A 12,372-nucleotide genomic window follows, 5' to 3' on the forward strand; every position below is an offset into this window, starting at 1 on the left:
CGTTGTGATTTCCTTTGATAAAACAAGTTGGTCTTTGGTAAAATGACAAAACCAAACCAATTCTTGAAAAATATTAAGACGAATGTCAATGCAATGTCAATATTTCATGGTAGTAGGCTACTACACTATTATTAATGATTACTAAACTATACCCTGCAAAAAACATTTATAGGTCTCCAAAGGTCATATTAAATATGATGATCATTAATACACAACTGATTTGTGCCTAAAACGTTTATAAGTGCATATATTCTTGCTCATATTACGTGTAAATGTCAATATTGCATGATACTAAGTACAACTGCATTAGTAATTATCAATGATTACTAAAATATATTTTGAAAAAAGCAATTATATATCTCCAAACATCATGTTAACATGATAATCTTTAATAAACATCTGCTGAATTTTGATTATATTTAAAACTAATATTAATGTAACTATTGGTATTGTATTGTATTATTGTTATTGTATTATATTGTATTAATATGTGTAACGATTTGTACTAATATTAATGTAACTAATTAGTAACTGTAGTCTGTAAATAAACTACCAGCATAATATGTGTCATTTTGTATATATAATTAATTGCCTTCATTTCCTTGCCAGTTGCCACCATTTCAATAATGTTTTTGGATTCCCTACATACGAAAACTGCCTAAATCATAAAAATTTCGCAAACTTCACATAATACAAAACAACTTTTATTTATTATTGACAATTTTCCCAACAAGCACATTACTGAAACCAATATAACTTCCACGCAAATGTCCATTATGCCTGACAAACTCATAAATGTATGTATTCTTACTCATAAAATGTGTATTGTTTAAAACGATTTAGATCAAAATGAGGTCAAAATTTAAACTTGTTAGGTGAAAAAACTGGTTGCCCTACTAATAAGGGATTTGCCACTTTACTGCGATTGTATTTCAACCTGATTTAATTTCATTTATGATTTTCATTTTAACCAATCATGCGAATTATCATGGAATATTATCTAAAGACGTTAAATGCCGCACGTGATCTATGTCCCAGAAACGCACAACAGCGAGTGTTCATCACCTGAAGTGATGGTGTAAGCACCTCAGGGGTGTCCGTGCATGTAATAGAACAAGCAAACCTGAACTGACAGCTGCAGCGATCGGTCCTGAAACGATTAGTTGAAATGGATATTTCAACAGAAAATTTTTTTTTTGAGATAGTATTTTCGGCGCCTTGAAAATGAATCGCATTTGTGTTTCAAAAGTGTACAAGTGCTGCGGTTCGGATGTTTTTTGTGCTGCGACAAGTTACCGATTTTGCAAAGTTTTAAGTGATTTTAACGTAAAAGTGAAAGTTTCAATGTAATGTTCCCCGTAGTGGAGCTGCATCTTGTAAAGCAACGCCAAGAATAGACGCAGTCAACCGAGAATTTGCGGTGCATGCAGTTACTTGAAAACAACCGGATTAAGGGGTAAAAGGGCGTCATACTAACAAAGAAAATTTCTTTAATTTTGCCTCGTCCTTGCCTGGATCGCACCTGGTGTAGATATAACGCTGCTTGGTGTCGATGATAAATAATTGTTATTACGTAAGTCAAAAGTGAGCACACTGTAATGACTCCTCGCGGTCCTTAATCAACGCTTCTTGTAGCTACGTCGCATACCTCATAATCACGCCAATGAAGCTCTCAGTTCAGTATCTCAGTTTAAAACACTACACTAAGTCATACATTAATATTTTCTCCGACCTTGCTGTGGGTAAAAAATTTGAATTAGGGCCAATTCTTTGTATTTGCCGATATATTTGCAAACGTTTGTTTATTTCGACGAGACGTTTTGGCTTTTCACTGTGTGCTTTACCCTTGAAAAGCATAAAAAATCCATTGCATAATTGTTGCATTTAGGCAACATACGTTTGTGACGTATTTCTGCAGGATAACACTTTGGAAGATGATGAAGAAGAAGACAATGTAAAACCGGAGAAAAAGAAACGGATTAGACCGAAAAAAAAGTGTCCGTAAGTTGTACTATAATTTTGGCCTAGCTTTCAAGTATATGAATGGAAGAGAATTTAAAATAATCTCAGCTTTTCAATGCTGTTTTTTGTTTTTATGTGTAAAAGAGAAGAAAAGTGAAACATGTCCAAGAATAATGACATGATGGTGTTAATAATTGTTCTAGATTCTGTTGTGTCATGAATTCGAGTATCTCGCGCCACTGCAAACTCGTGCACGAGAAAATAAACTAATGAAGAAGGTGATTTTGCATGCGAATTTTGCGAAAAGACTTCTGACTTCTTGGAATGGCCTCGTGACTCGTGAGACACCTACGCGGCAAGCTTCACGCTGATCAACCTAAGGCAAAGGAGATGGCTGATTCTGTGGACCGCCGCCGGAAAAACGTCCCAATCGGAAGTTTTGGTAAATACACAAAGTACAAAATGACTGTGCAGTAGTTGCTCATGTTGTTGCCATTAAAAATTATTTGTTATTCTACAAACAATTTGTGTATGATTTGCATTTGTAAAAAAAACCTTTGAAGAAATGCTTCGTTGGTGCACTGTCGTCTTTATTTCATAAACCAGGTGGAAATGCAACGCGTACGAAGTCGGCCCAATGAAGCGATGGGATCGGTAATGGGATTTGAACGCAAAGCGATTGATGGTCTCGGAAAAAGGTGCACAATATTGTGTTTATTGCTGATTATAAATAAATAGCTATATTGTGTGCACTGTGCACGACCTGAAATGCATAAATGTGTTAGAATTTGCAATTCATGTATTCGTTATATTGTTTTATTTTCCTTTTTTCCACAATTTTCCAGACGACGACTTCAAAGTGGAAACGAAATGTATGGTTCAGTTGAAAACTTAATTTTTTTTTTCTGGTATCTAATTGTATTGATTCAATTCAAACGATGTTTAGTGCACAGGGTTCATAGTTGACCTGCCGTCGAAAGATGAGAATAACTGAATTAGGAACACTGAATTACTTTGTTTTGCAATGATCGCCAACACCACTGGAAACAATTCATTGGCACAGAACGCAACCATAACTAGATCAAACAACTGCGCTACGTTTAAAAATCAAACACAACTTGTTACAATTGTTCTGATATATACTTAAAAATCCTGTAACTGCTGTTTATAAACAAGTAAGTCATTTTTCATCTTCATCCACATCTATCTCATGACTCATGATAGCAGCAAGATACTGCCAGAAGGTGATAGATGTGTGTTAAGTTAAAGTTGACATGATAAGGCTTTAGAATTTAGATAGTGGACGAAAAGTTAAATTTTTCGTGGATCTTTAAATAAATCTTTCACGAAACTTTTAAATTTTTCTTCATAGACGTAATTGAAGCGTGTATTCGCGAATTGCAGGAAGAGAAGAGATACATAATTTGCCTCGATCAACGAGTTGAGGTAGTGCTTGTACCATGCAGGCACCTCTGTAGCTGTACCGGGTGTGAAAAAGCTCTCAGAAAGTTTCCGATATGCAGAGCTGAAATTGAACAGTCTATGCGTACTTACAGGTCGTAATATGTCTGTCGGGCATGCTTGCCTGAAGTGGCATAAATCCTCCTCACAATTATTTTGTTTGCTTCTTCTCGTTGATATCGTTTCGAGCAAAGATTTATAGAGCTTAAGATGACACAGAAATGTCAGTGAGAATACCTACAGATCGTGTGTTACTTTGTGACTGTGACGCCATAGAATCGTGTGATAATTTTGTAAATCATTACATTGATGTCTTTTTGATATACAGTACTTTAGTTTAATTGGAATGGTTTGCAGCCTAAAATATAAAGTTTAGTTACCTTTATACTGTTTCCAGAATGGACGCGAAGCTACAGAATCAATGGAAACATCCGACTCGGCAACGGCTGCATTATGGGTCCCCGAAGGTTTCCCCTTCGCGCATTTCCAGATTTCTGTCGAATTTTCCCACCAAACACGCGACCGATCGTTTTCGCGCGTCTTGTGGTAAAAATAGATGCCAGTTCCCATTTGAAAATAAACTGGGGGGAAAAAATGAAGACCAATAAACCAATGTCTAAAAATAGGTTACTAGGTTTGATAAAACCAGAAATTTTACAAAAGAAATGAGAAAAATAGGGCGTAAAGTTATTTCCCCATGGGTTACAGACCTATCGATCAAAAACGTTATCAATCGTACCATGGTGAGTTTAGAAGTTAGAACTAAAGAAACTAAGAAAGGTGCCCTAGAAAGGGAATGATGCAAAGCCTTATACAACTGATACAACTGGAAAGCTTTGTTTAACTTTTCACCCAATTTTACAAAAGGCATTTGGTAAAACGCCAGTCAACACAGTCACAGGCTAAAATGCCACAAACGCATGTTATGCATGAGACAAACTTGGCATTGATAAGGTCGGGATAGGTAGGTAGGTTATGGATAACATTTTGAATGCCGCAAGATATTTGGAAACTTGCTCTATATAACTTCATGTAAAAACTCATTTTTGTACATCAGACTAATCTTCGCTCGAATCTGACGATTCAGATTCAATTGCCTGCTGAACACTGGCTATTGCAGCATTTACTGTTGCGTCGATTTCAATGTCAGAATCCTCGTCATCAGAGCAGTCTGACAGAAGATTTTTGCAAATTTCTAATCCACGCATTGCTGTAAATCTTTGCCTAGACATTTTGTAAATGTTTTTGTTTTCAGAAGTAGCCTACTATGATACTGACTCCGATGAAAAACTCAAGAAAATTCAGATAAACATCAAACACTTCCCTTTAGTAAAGTTACTACTACACTACCACAATAGATAAGGGTAAGCTAAGGTTTTCACAACATTTACCTTGAACTAGTTTACCAAGGCAAGAGCTCAATGTAATTGCATCCCATTTACATTTGGTAATAGTTACTTCGTGCAATTTTTCACTCGTATAAGTTGCGAGATAAATTCGGTAATTTTTACTTCGTGCAATTTGATACCCGTATACGTTGCGAGATACATTTGGTAATAGTAACTTCGTGCATATTTGCACCCCTGCAAATGATAACTTACAAAACTTGCGTTTGTACCCGTGCTAATTATAACTAACCCTAACCTCATTTATAAAATGGTTGCACTCAGTAGGCATTTGTTAACCCTATTTAGCAAATGGTTACAATCAGCAGCCATTTGCTAACCCTATTTAGAAAAAGGTTAAACTCAGTAGCAATATGTCAACGCTATTTAGTAAATGGTTACATACAGTAGCAATTTTTAACCCTATTTAGCAAATGGTTTCACTCAGTAAGAATTTGTTAACTCTATTTAGCAAACGGTTTTGGTCAGTTGCCATTTGTAAAATAGCAAAAGGTTACCATGAGTAGCCACATGTTAACCCTATTTAGCAAATGGTTCTGTAGCTTTGCGTCCATTTTGGAAACGGTATGAAGGTAACTATTGACTTGTTACTTTCCAACTGCGCTGAGGTCGTCACACGTCGCCAACTCCATTGTGCGGCATCACGCATTACAGACCACAATGAAGTCACAAAGAAGACGCGAAATTTGCAGTTATATTGACCGGGGAAGGCTTGATTGGCCACGGTCGCATTATGTGGAACATTTGCACTTTCAAACGGAGAAACTCGTATTTGACTCTTAGGTAATATCGCGCATCGCACTGTATTTGAACTCTTACGTAATAACGCGCATCCTGGTACTCGCGCCTCAATCAAGCTCATTGAGGAACGTTTTCTTGACAATACAGCAAGTATGCATCATTAACCTTCTAGGCCGCCGATCTTTGTTTCTACAGTTCTAAACTCACCATGCTATAATTTATAACGTTTTCGATCATAGCGTCTTCTCTGTCCCACGGTCAATTAACATCACGCTCCGTTTCGCTCATTTCTTTTGTATTTGCCAATATTAGGTCAATTTTTTCTAATTTCGTGTAGGGTATTGTCAAATGGGAACTGAGTAAATGACTATATAACGCATCCCTTTTTGCTGAAAGAGTGAAAGACATTTACATGTACTGCTGTTCAGTTTGCCAGTCAGCTTAAGGGACACACTTGGCTTGGACCGAAGGTTTTACAGTTTTTTAACTATTTTCAAGTTAGCCATATTCGTTGATCAGATAGAGCTCAAAAACAGTTAGAGTACAGTATAAAGTTTCCCAAATAGCTAAAAAGTGCCAGGGACACACTTGGTTTGGGCCGAAGGTTTTACAGTTTTTTAATTTGTGTCCGGTCCTATGGAGACCATTGTCTAAACAGGTTCTTTGTTCTGGACGATGTTTTTCTTAAAGATCCACACGCCCCATAACATTATGGGAAGAGGAAACAATTAGTCGATAGCCTTACACGTGCTAATGGTTTATTTGCTAACTGAGGGGCAAAACAATTATATACCATATATATATAATTTCCTGCGGTTCCTCACCCATCGGTGCAGTTGAGGTTGGTGATCATGCGTCGGTCGCATCTCAAAACAACGTTGTTGTGGTGAGCTGATATATAAGAAATCTTACGTGACCGAAAATTTTTGTGGTGTGCAGTTAATTAAGTTGTTAGTTTTTGTTTTGGCAAACATGTCATAGAAATATTTACACGATTTTAAAACCAGTTGCTAGAGCAATAAGCTTTTTTGTATAATGTTTGTCCCAGCGCGATGACTGAAAAAAGAAACTCAATAAAACAATTCCGTCACCAATAACCGCGCGAGAGAAATTCGAAGCTCGTCCTAAAACGAGAGAAAAAGTGACAAAAAGCTGCTAGAAAAAAGCGCTAACGGCAAGGCAATTACTATTTATGCGCGAACCACTAATTTGTTGTCGAGGGATATAACATGTCTATTAAGAATTTTGCACGGCATTTTGTCAGAGAACAAGACCAAGAAGCAGTTATGTAATGACAAGGTTTTCAGTATGAGTGGTTGCACAGAACAGTTTTTAAAATTTTGGGTAATTTTGCGTGTAGAACGACAAAATTGAAATCATTTATCCGTCGCGATTTCGCCATCATATATTCCTAAACGAGTTTAGTTAAAGGATAGTAAATTTGGAAAAATTTGTTAAAATTTTAATCTTATTTAAAAAGCAATCAAGACATTTTTGCAGAAAGCATTATTTGCAAGGATGGTATATCACTGAGCATAACATATTAATCTAAAAGTTACGTTTAAAAATGTTAAAATGTGTCTTATATATGAATTTATGTTAGTCTAACAAAAAAATATTTTCCATACATAGATTTATTTTGCTACAGTTGTTTCTAAAAAAGTCTAAAAAAGAATGAAAGCAACAGCTTTGCATCACATACCATCGTCTCCCCATGACTACGGCAACCTGTCTCAAGCGGTCTCAAATCCGGCAGCCGCAGCACTACTTCTTCGGGCTACGGAAAAATACCCAAGAACGCCGAAATGTGGAAGATGCAGAAACCATGGGGTAGTGAGCGCTTTGAAGGGTCACAAAGGATATTGTCGTTGGAAAGACTGCCTCTGTGCAAAGTGCACTTTGATTGCTGAAAGACAAAGAGTAATGGCAGCGCAGGTAATACCCACAGTGTAAAGTAAACCAAATAAAAAAATTTGCAAAGTAGGATATACATGGTTGCTTATGAAGATTACATTCAAAGTAGAACTATGAATAAAAACAAAAAGAAATTTAGGAATATTTTATGTCTTCTGTTTTGAAATCTGTCTAAATCAGAATAAATTATTAATGTACAGCAAAAGTTCAAAAGTTTGTTCTTAATAGCGTATTCTTTAAATATGGAAATTTTTTTTAAAACAGAAATTGTTTTATCTTTAAACTTAATATTACCCTAATATAGCTTGCTTTAAGACGTCAGCAAGCCCAAGAGGAAAATAACACACGAGAACTGCAACTGCTCTACGGAGCTACCCAGAGTTTTTCGCCCTTGGACGCGCAACGCATCGCAAGTATTGAACGATCGCCGAAAAAAGACTTTATTGAAAATGAAATTCACAACAAAGCCAGCAGCGACCCGTTATCATCATCAGGTGCGTCGTCTTCGCGTGTTTTTCAACTTCCCTGGTCAGTTTTTGTAACTGTAAGATATGACTTGAACCTTAAACGCGTTGTTATTTAAAAGTCATCACAATACGTACGTTGGTAGGCGCGAAACGTGCGAGATACGACGATTATATCTCAAATGATTGCAATGGAAGTTACGGTTTCGTGTCGTCATCACCGGTACATCAGCAACAACCGCACTTGGACAACAGCTCGGCCAAATCTGTTCATTCGGACAGCGATCAAAATGGCGACACGGAGAGAAAGTCCGACGTCACTCGCTCACCGCGATCGGACGACCCTAGGAAGAGTCCCCCTTCTGGTATGAGTGAAAACAGCTCACCGGCGTACAATGAAAGTCGATATAATCCTGAAAAACCTCACGCGAGTCAGGGGCCTGCATTGGATATCGACGAATCGCCAGAAAAGCATTCCCTTCTGTCAAGAACTGACTCAGCTGACCAGGCCAGTGACGTAGCCGAAAATCAGCTATACGATTCAAGCCAGCTAACACAAACGCAAAACCAAGATGCAACAAGGTAATTTCAATTAACTAAATTACTGTATAAAGTCAAGTTAATCTGTAAATATTAAGTCCATATAATTCGCTCTAAGTTATAATTATAATAAATCTAAATAAATAGAAACCCAGAAAATATATCGGGTTTTTTCATACAGTGGCGGGTTTGAGATGTTATGTCGAGTTTTTCCCAAACACAACGCGTCGCAATTATCTTCAATTTTAAAAAACTGCAACGGCGATGTGGTGAAAGCAATACAAAAGGTAATTACAGTATATTTATAGCATCGAATGTGGGTAGTAAAAATTAGCACGAAACTACCTGTAAAACGTCGCGCACTACTTTAACATTTCAATATTTTCTTTGTTTTTTCAAACATTTATAAGTCATATGTTTCATCATCCCACAGGTGTTAAAATTTGAAGATGAAATCGCAAAATCTTCACCACATTTGGGATCACCGAGAGACAACGCAACAAATTCTCATGTTCAGTTAAATTACACACGTGATAGCGCACGAGATCCCATTAACCTATCTCAACAAAGCGGTATGTTTTTGTCCTAAAAATAGCAACAGTGCGCCATAAAGATTGATAGAGGGTAATAATATTAATATTTTTTTCCTTCTTTTATAGCTGGAAGCTGCAACACGAGCCCTCATCCAACCATTGATGGTGACGCAATATCACCAGGCACACCTCCCATCGGTGATTTGTCGCAAGCCTACAAGTTCCAACAGGGTTCAATGGGTGCACCAGCACTGGATGCTCGAACCGCATTTTATCCTTTTGTAAACGGTTCGCTAGCAGGCAACTCCTTTTCAGCGCACACTGCAGGAAAAATTCCAGCGACTAGCTTTAATGGGGTGTTTAAGCTGGGCCAATTCAGCAATTCCTCAATAAGATCACGTTATCCATTGCCGGGACAGATGCCGATGTCGTGCTTGGGAAATCTTTCCCCGTTTCCATCATCTTACGGCCAACACCCCGCCATCCGAGGACTCTTTGGCGGAGTTTCTCCTTACGGATCGTCTTCATTTATGCCTTCTCTTACCGCCGCCGCAGCTGCCCGCCCCAGACACCATTTCCTACGATACTAACCCTCAATTCTAAGGGCGCTTTCAGCCCTAACCCAAACCCCTCATATACATGGAGTCATTTTTCCAGATGCGACCGGTCATAAAGTTCTAACCCTGAACATTTAGAAACCGGTATTGTCTTTATTTTAGAGCAATAATAAGATCAATCTCTATTGTGGATCCTCATATAACCTTTTAAAGTGTTGCTTTGGGTAAATGACTTGAGACAAACTTAGCATTGATAAGGTTGCTCAGCTGTGTGAGTTTTTATATGACTTCTCAAACTGCCGCGTTGGGTAAATGAATTGTCGCACATATTGCATGAATAAGGTCTTTCTCCAGCGTGCATTCTCATATGACGTTTTAAATGCTAGCTTTGAGTAAATAACTTTTCACATAACTTGCAGTGATAATTACGCTTTCCAGTATGAGTTGTTACATGAGTTTTCAAATTGCTGCGTTGGGTACATGACTTGTCGCACATATCGCATTGTTAAGGTCGCTCATCTGTGTGAGCTCTTATATGATCTTTCAAGTGGCTTTTGTATTTGAATGATTTATCACAAAATTTGCAGGAAAAATGCTTTTCTTGTCCTTCTTTGTTGAAAAAGTCTTGTGAAATCCCATCAATCATTGCTTTTAACAAAACGTCAATTTGCATTCCAACTACTTGACGACCCATTGCGTTATTATTATTATTACCTAATTACATAATATACAAACCTAATTCGTTCGGCAAATTGAATTAAATTACCCCAACACGTGCCACAGTTGCAGATTGTTTACAGAATTTTATGTATGATATATATATCATTTAAGCAATTAACAACATTTGCGAAAAACTAGAAAAAAATTACTTTAATGTAATATTTAAGCCCTGTTCAGAAGACTTAATTCACAGGCAAGCACTCTTATCTCCGCGTTGTGATTTCCTTTGATAAAACAAGTTGGTCTTTGGTAAAATGACAAAACCAAACCAATTCTTGAAAAATATTAAGACGAATGTCAATGCAATGTCAATATTTCATGGTAGTAGGCTACTACACTATTATTAATGATTACTAAACTATACCCTGCAAAAAACATTTATAGGTCTCCAAAGGTCATATTAAATATGATGATCATTAATACACAACTGATTTGTGCCTAAAACGTTTATAAGTGCATATATTCTTGCTCATATTACGTGTAAATGTCAATATTGCATGATACTAAGTACAACTGCATTAGTAATTATCAATGATTACTAAAATATATTTTGAAAAAAGCAATTATATATCTCCAAACATCATGTTAACATGATAATCTTTAATAAACATCTGCTGAATTTTGATTATATTTAAAACTAATATTAATGTAACTATTGGTATTGTATTGTATTATTGTTATTGTATTATATTGTATTAATATGTGTAACGATTTGTACTAATATTAATGTAACTAATTAGTAACTGTAGTCTGTAAATAAACTACCAGCATAATATGTGTCATTTTGTATATATAATTAATTGCCTTCATTTCCTTGCCAGTTGCCACCATTTCAATAATGTTTTTGGATTCCCTACATACGAAAACTGCCTAAATCATAAAAATTTCGCAAACTTCACATAATACAAAACAACTTTTATTTATTATTGACAATTTTCCCAACAAGCACATTACTGAAACCAATATAACTTCCACGCAAATGTCCATTATGCCTGACAAACTCATAAATGTATGTATTCTTACTCATAAAATGTGTATTGTTTAAAACGATTTAGATCAAAATGAGGTCAAAATTTAAACTTGTTAGGTGAAAAAACTGGTTGCCCTACTAATAAGGGATTTGCCACTTTACTGCGATTGTATTTCAACCTGATTTAATTTCATTTATGATTTTCATTTTAACCAATCATGCGAATTATCATGGAATATTATCTAAAGACGTTAAATGCCGCACGTGATCTATGTCCCAGAAACGCACAACAGCGAGTGTTCATCACCTGAAGTGATGGTGTAAGCACCTCAGGGGTGTCCGTGCATGTAATAGAACAAGCAAACCTGAACTGACAGCTGCAGCGATCGGTCCTGAAACGATTAGTTGAAATGGATATTTCAACAGAAAATTTTTTTTTTGAGATAGTATTTTCGGCGCCTTGAAAATGAATCGCATTTGTGTTTCAAAAGTGTACAAGTGCTGCGGTTCGGATGTTTTTTGTGCTGCGACAAGTTACCGATTTTGCAAAGTTTTAAGTGATTTTAACGTAAAAGTGAAAGTTTCAATGTAATGTTCCCCGTAGTGGAGCTGCATCTTGTAAAGCAACGCCAAGAATAGACGCAGTCAACCGAGAATTTGCGGTGCATGCAGTTACTTGAAAACAACCGGATTAAGGGGTAAAAGGGCGTCATACTAACAAAGAAAATTTCTTTAATTTTGCCTCGTCCTTGCCTGGATCGCACCTGGTGTAGATATAACGCTGCTTGGTGTCGATGATAAATAATTGTTATTACGTAAGTCAAAAGTGAGCACACTGTAATGACTCCTCGCGGTCCTTAATCAACGCTTCTTGTAGCTACGTCGCATACCTCATAATCACGCCAATGAAGCTCTCAGTTCAGTATCTCAGTTTAAAACACTACACTAAGTCATACATTAATATTTTCTCCGACCTTGCTGTGGGTAAAAAATTTGAATTAGGGCCAATTCTTTGTATTTGCCGATATATTTGCAAACGTTTGTTTATTTCGACGAGACGTTTTGGCTTTTCACTGTGTGCTTTACCCTTGAAAAGCATAAAAA

General features: G+C 36.7%; 1 protein-coding gene across 1 annotated transcript; it reads left to right on the top strand.

Moving 5' to 3' along the window:
* The first annotated feature begins 7,244 nt into the window (after positions 1–7,244).
* LOC143444217 (doublesex- and mab-3-related transcription factor A2-like) lies at positions 7,245–9,611 on the top strand. The gene is made up of 6 exons (XM_076943375.1): positions 7,245–7,505; positions 7,789–7,978; positions 8,095–8,530; positions 8,670–8,775; positions 8,922–9,060; positions 9,148–9,611. Exons 1-6 carry the CDS (start codon positions 7,245–7,247, stop codon positions 9,609–9,611), a joined length of 1,596 nt encoding a protein of 531 aa, XP_076799490.1.
* Positions 9,612–12,372: the final 2,761 nt, after the last annotated feature.

The sequence above is a fragment of the Clavelina lepadiformis genome, chromosome 1, assembly GCF_947623445.1.
Source record: "Clavelina lepadiformis chromosome 1, kaClaLepa1.1, whole genome shotgun sequence".
NCBI classification, from domain to species: Eukaryota; Metazoa; Chordata; class Ascidiacea; order Aplousobranchia; family Clavelinidae; genus Clavelina; species Clavelina lepadiformis.

Bases quoted from the DNA above. Each gene is read 5' to 3' on its own strand.
- LOC143444217 (XM_076943375.1), top strand. From the start codon at position 7,245: ATGAAAGCAACAGCTTTGCATCACATACCATCGTCTCCCCATGACTAC. The intron at 7,506-7,788 runs GTAATACCCACA...ACCCTAATATAG, and splicing joins AAAGAGTAATGGCAGCGCAG to CTTGCTTTAAGACGTCAGCA. The intron at 8,531-8,669 runs GTAATTTCAATT...TTTTTCATACAG, and splicing joins CAAAACCAAGATGCAACAAG to TGGCGGGTTTGAGATGTTAT.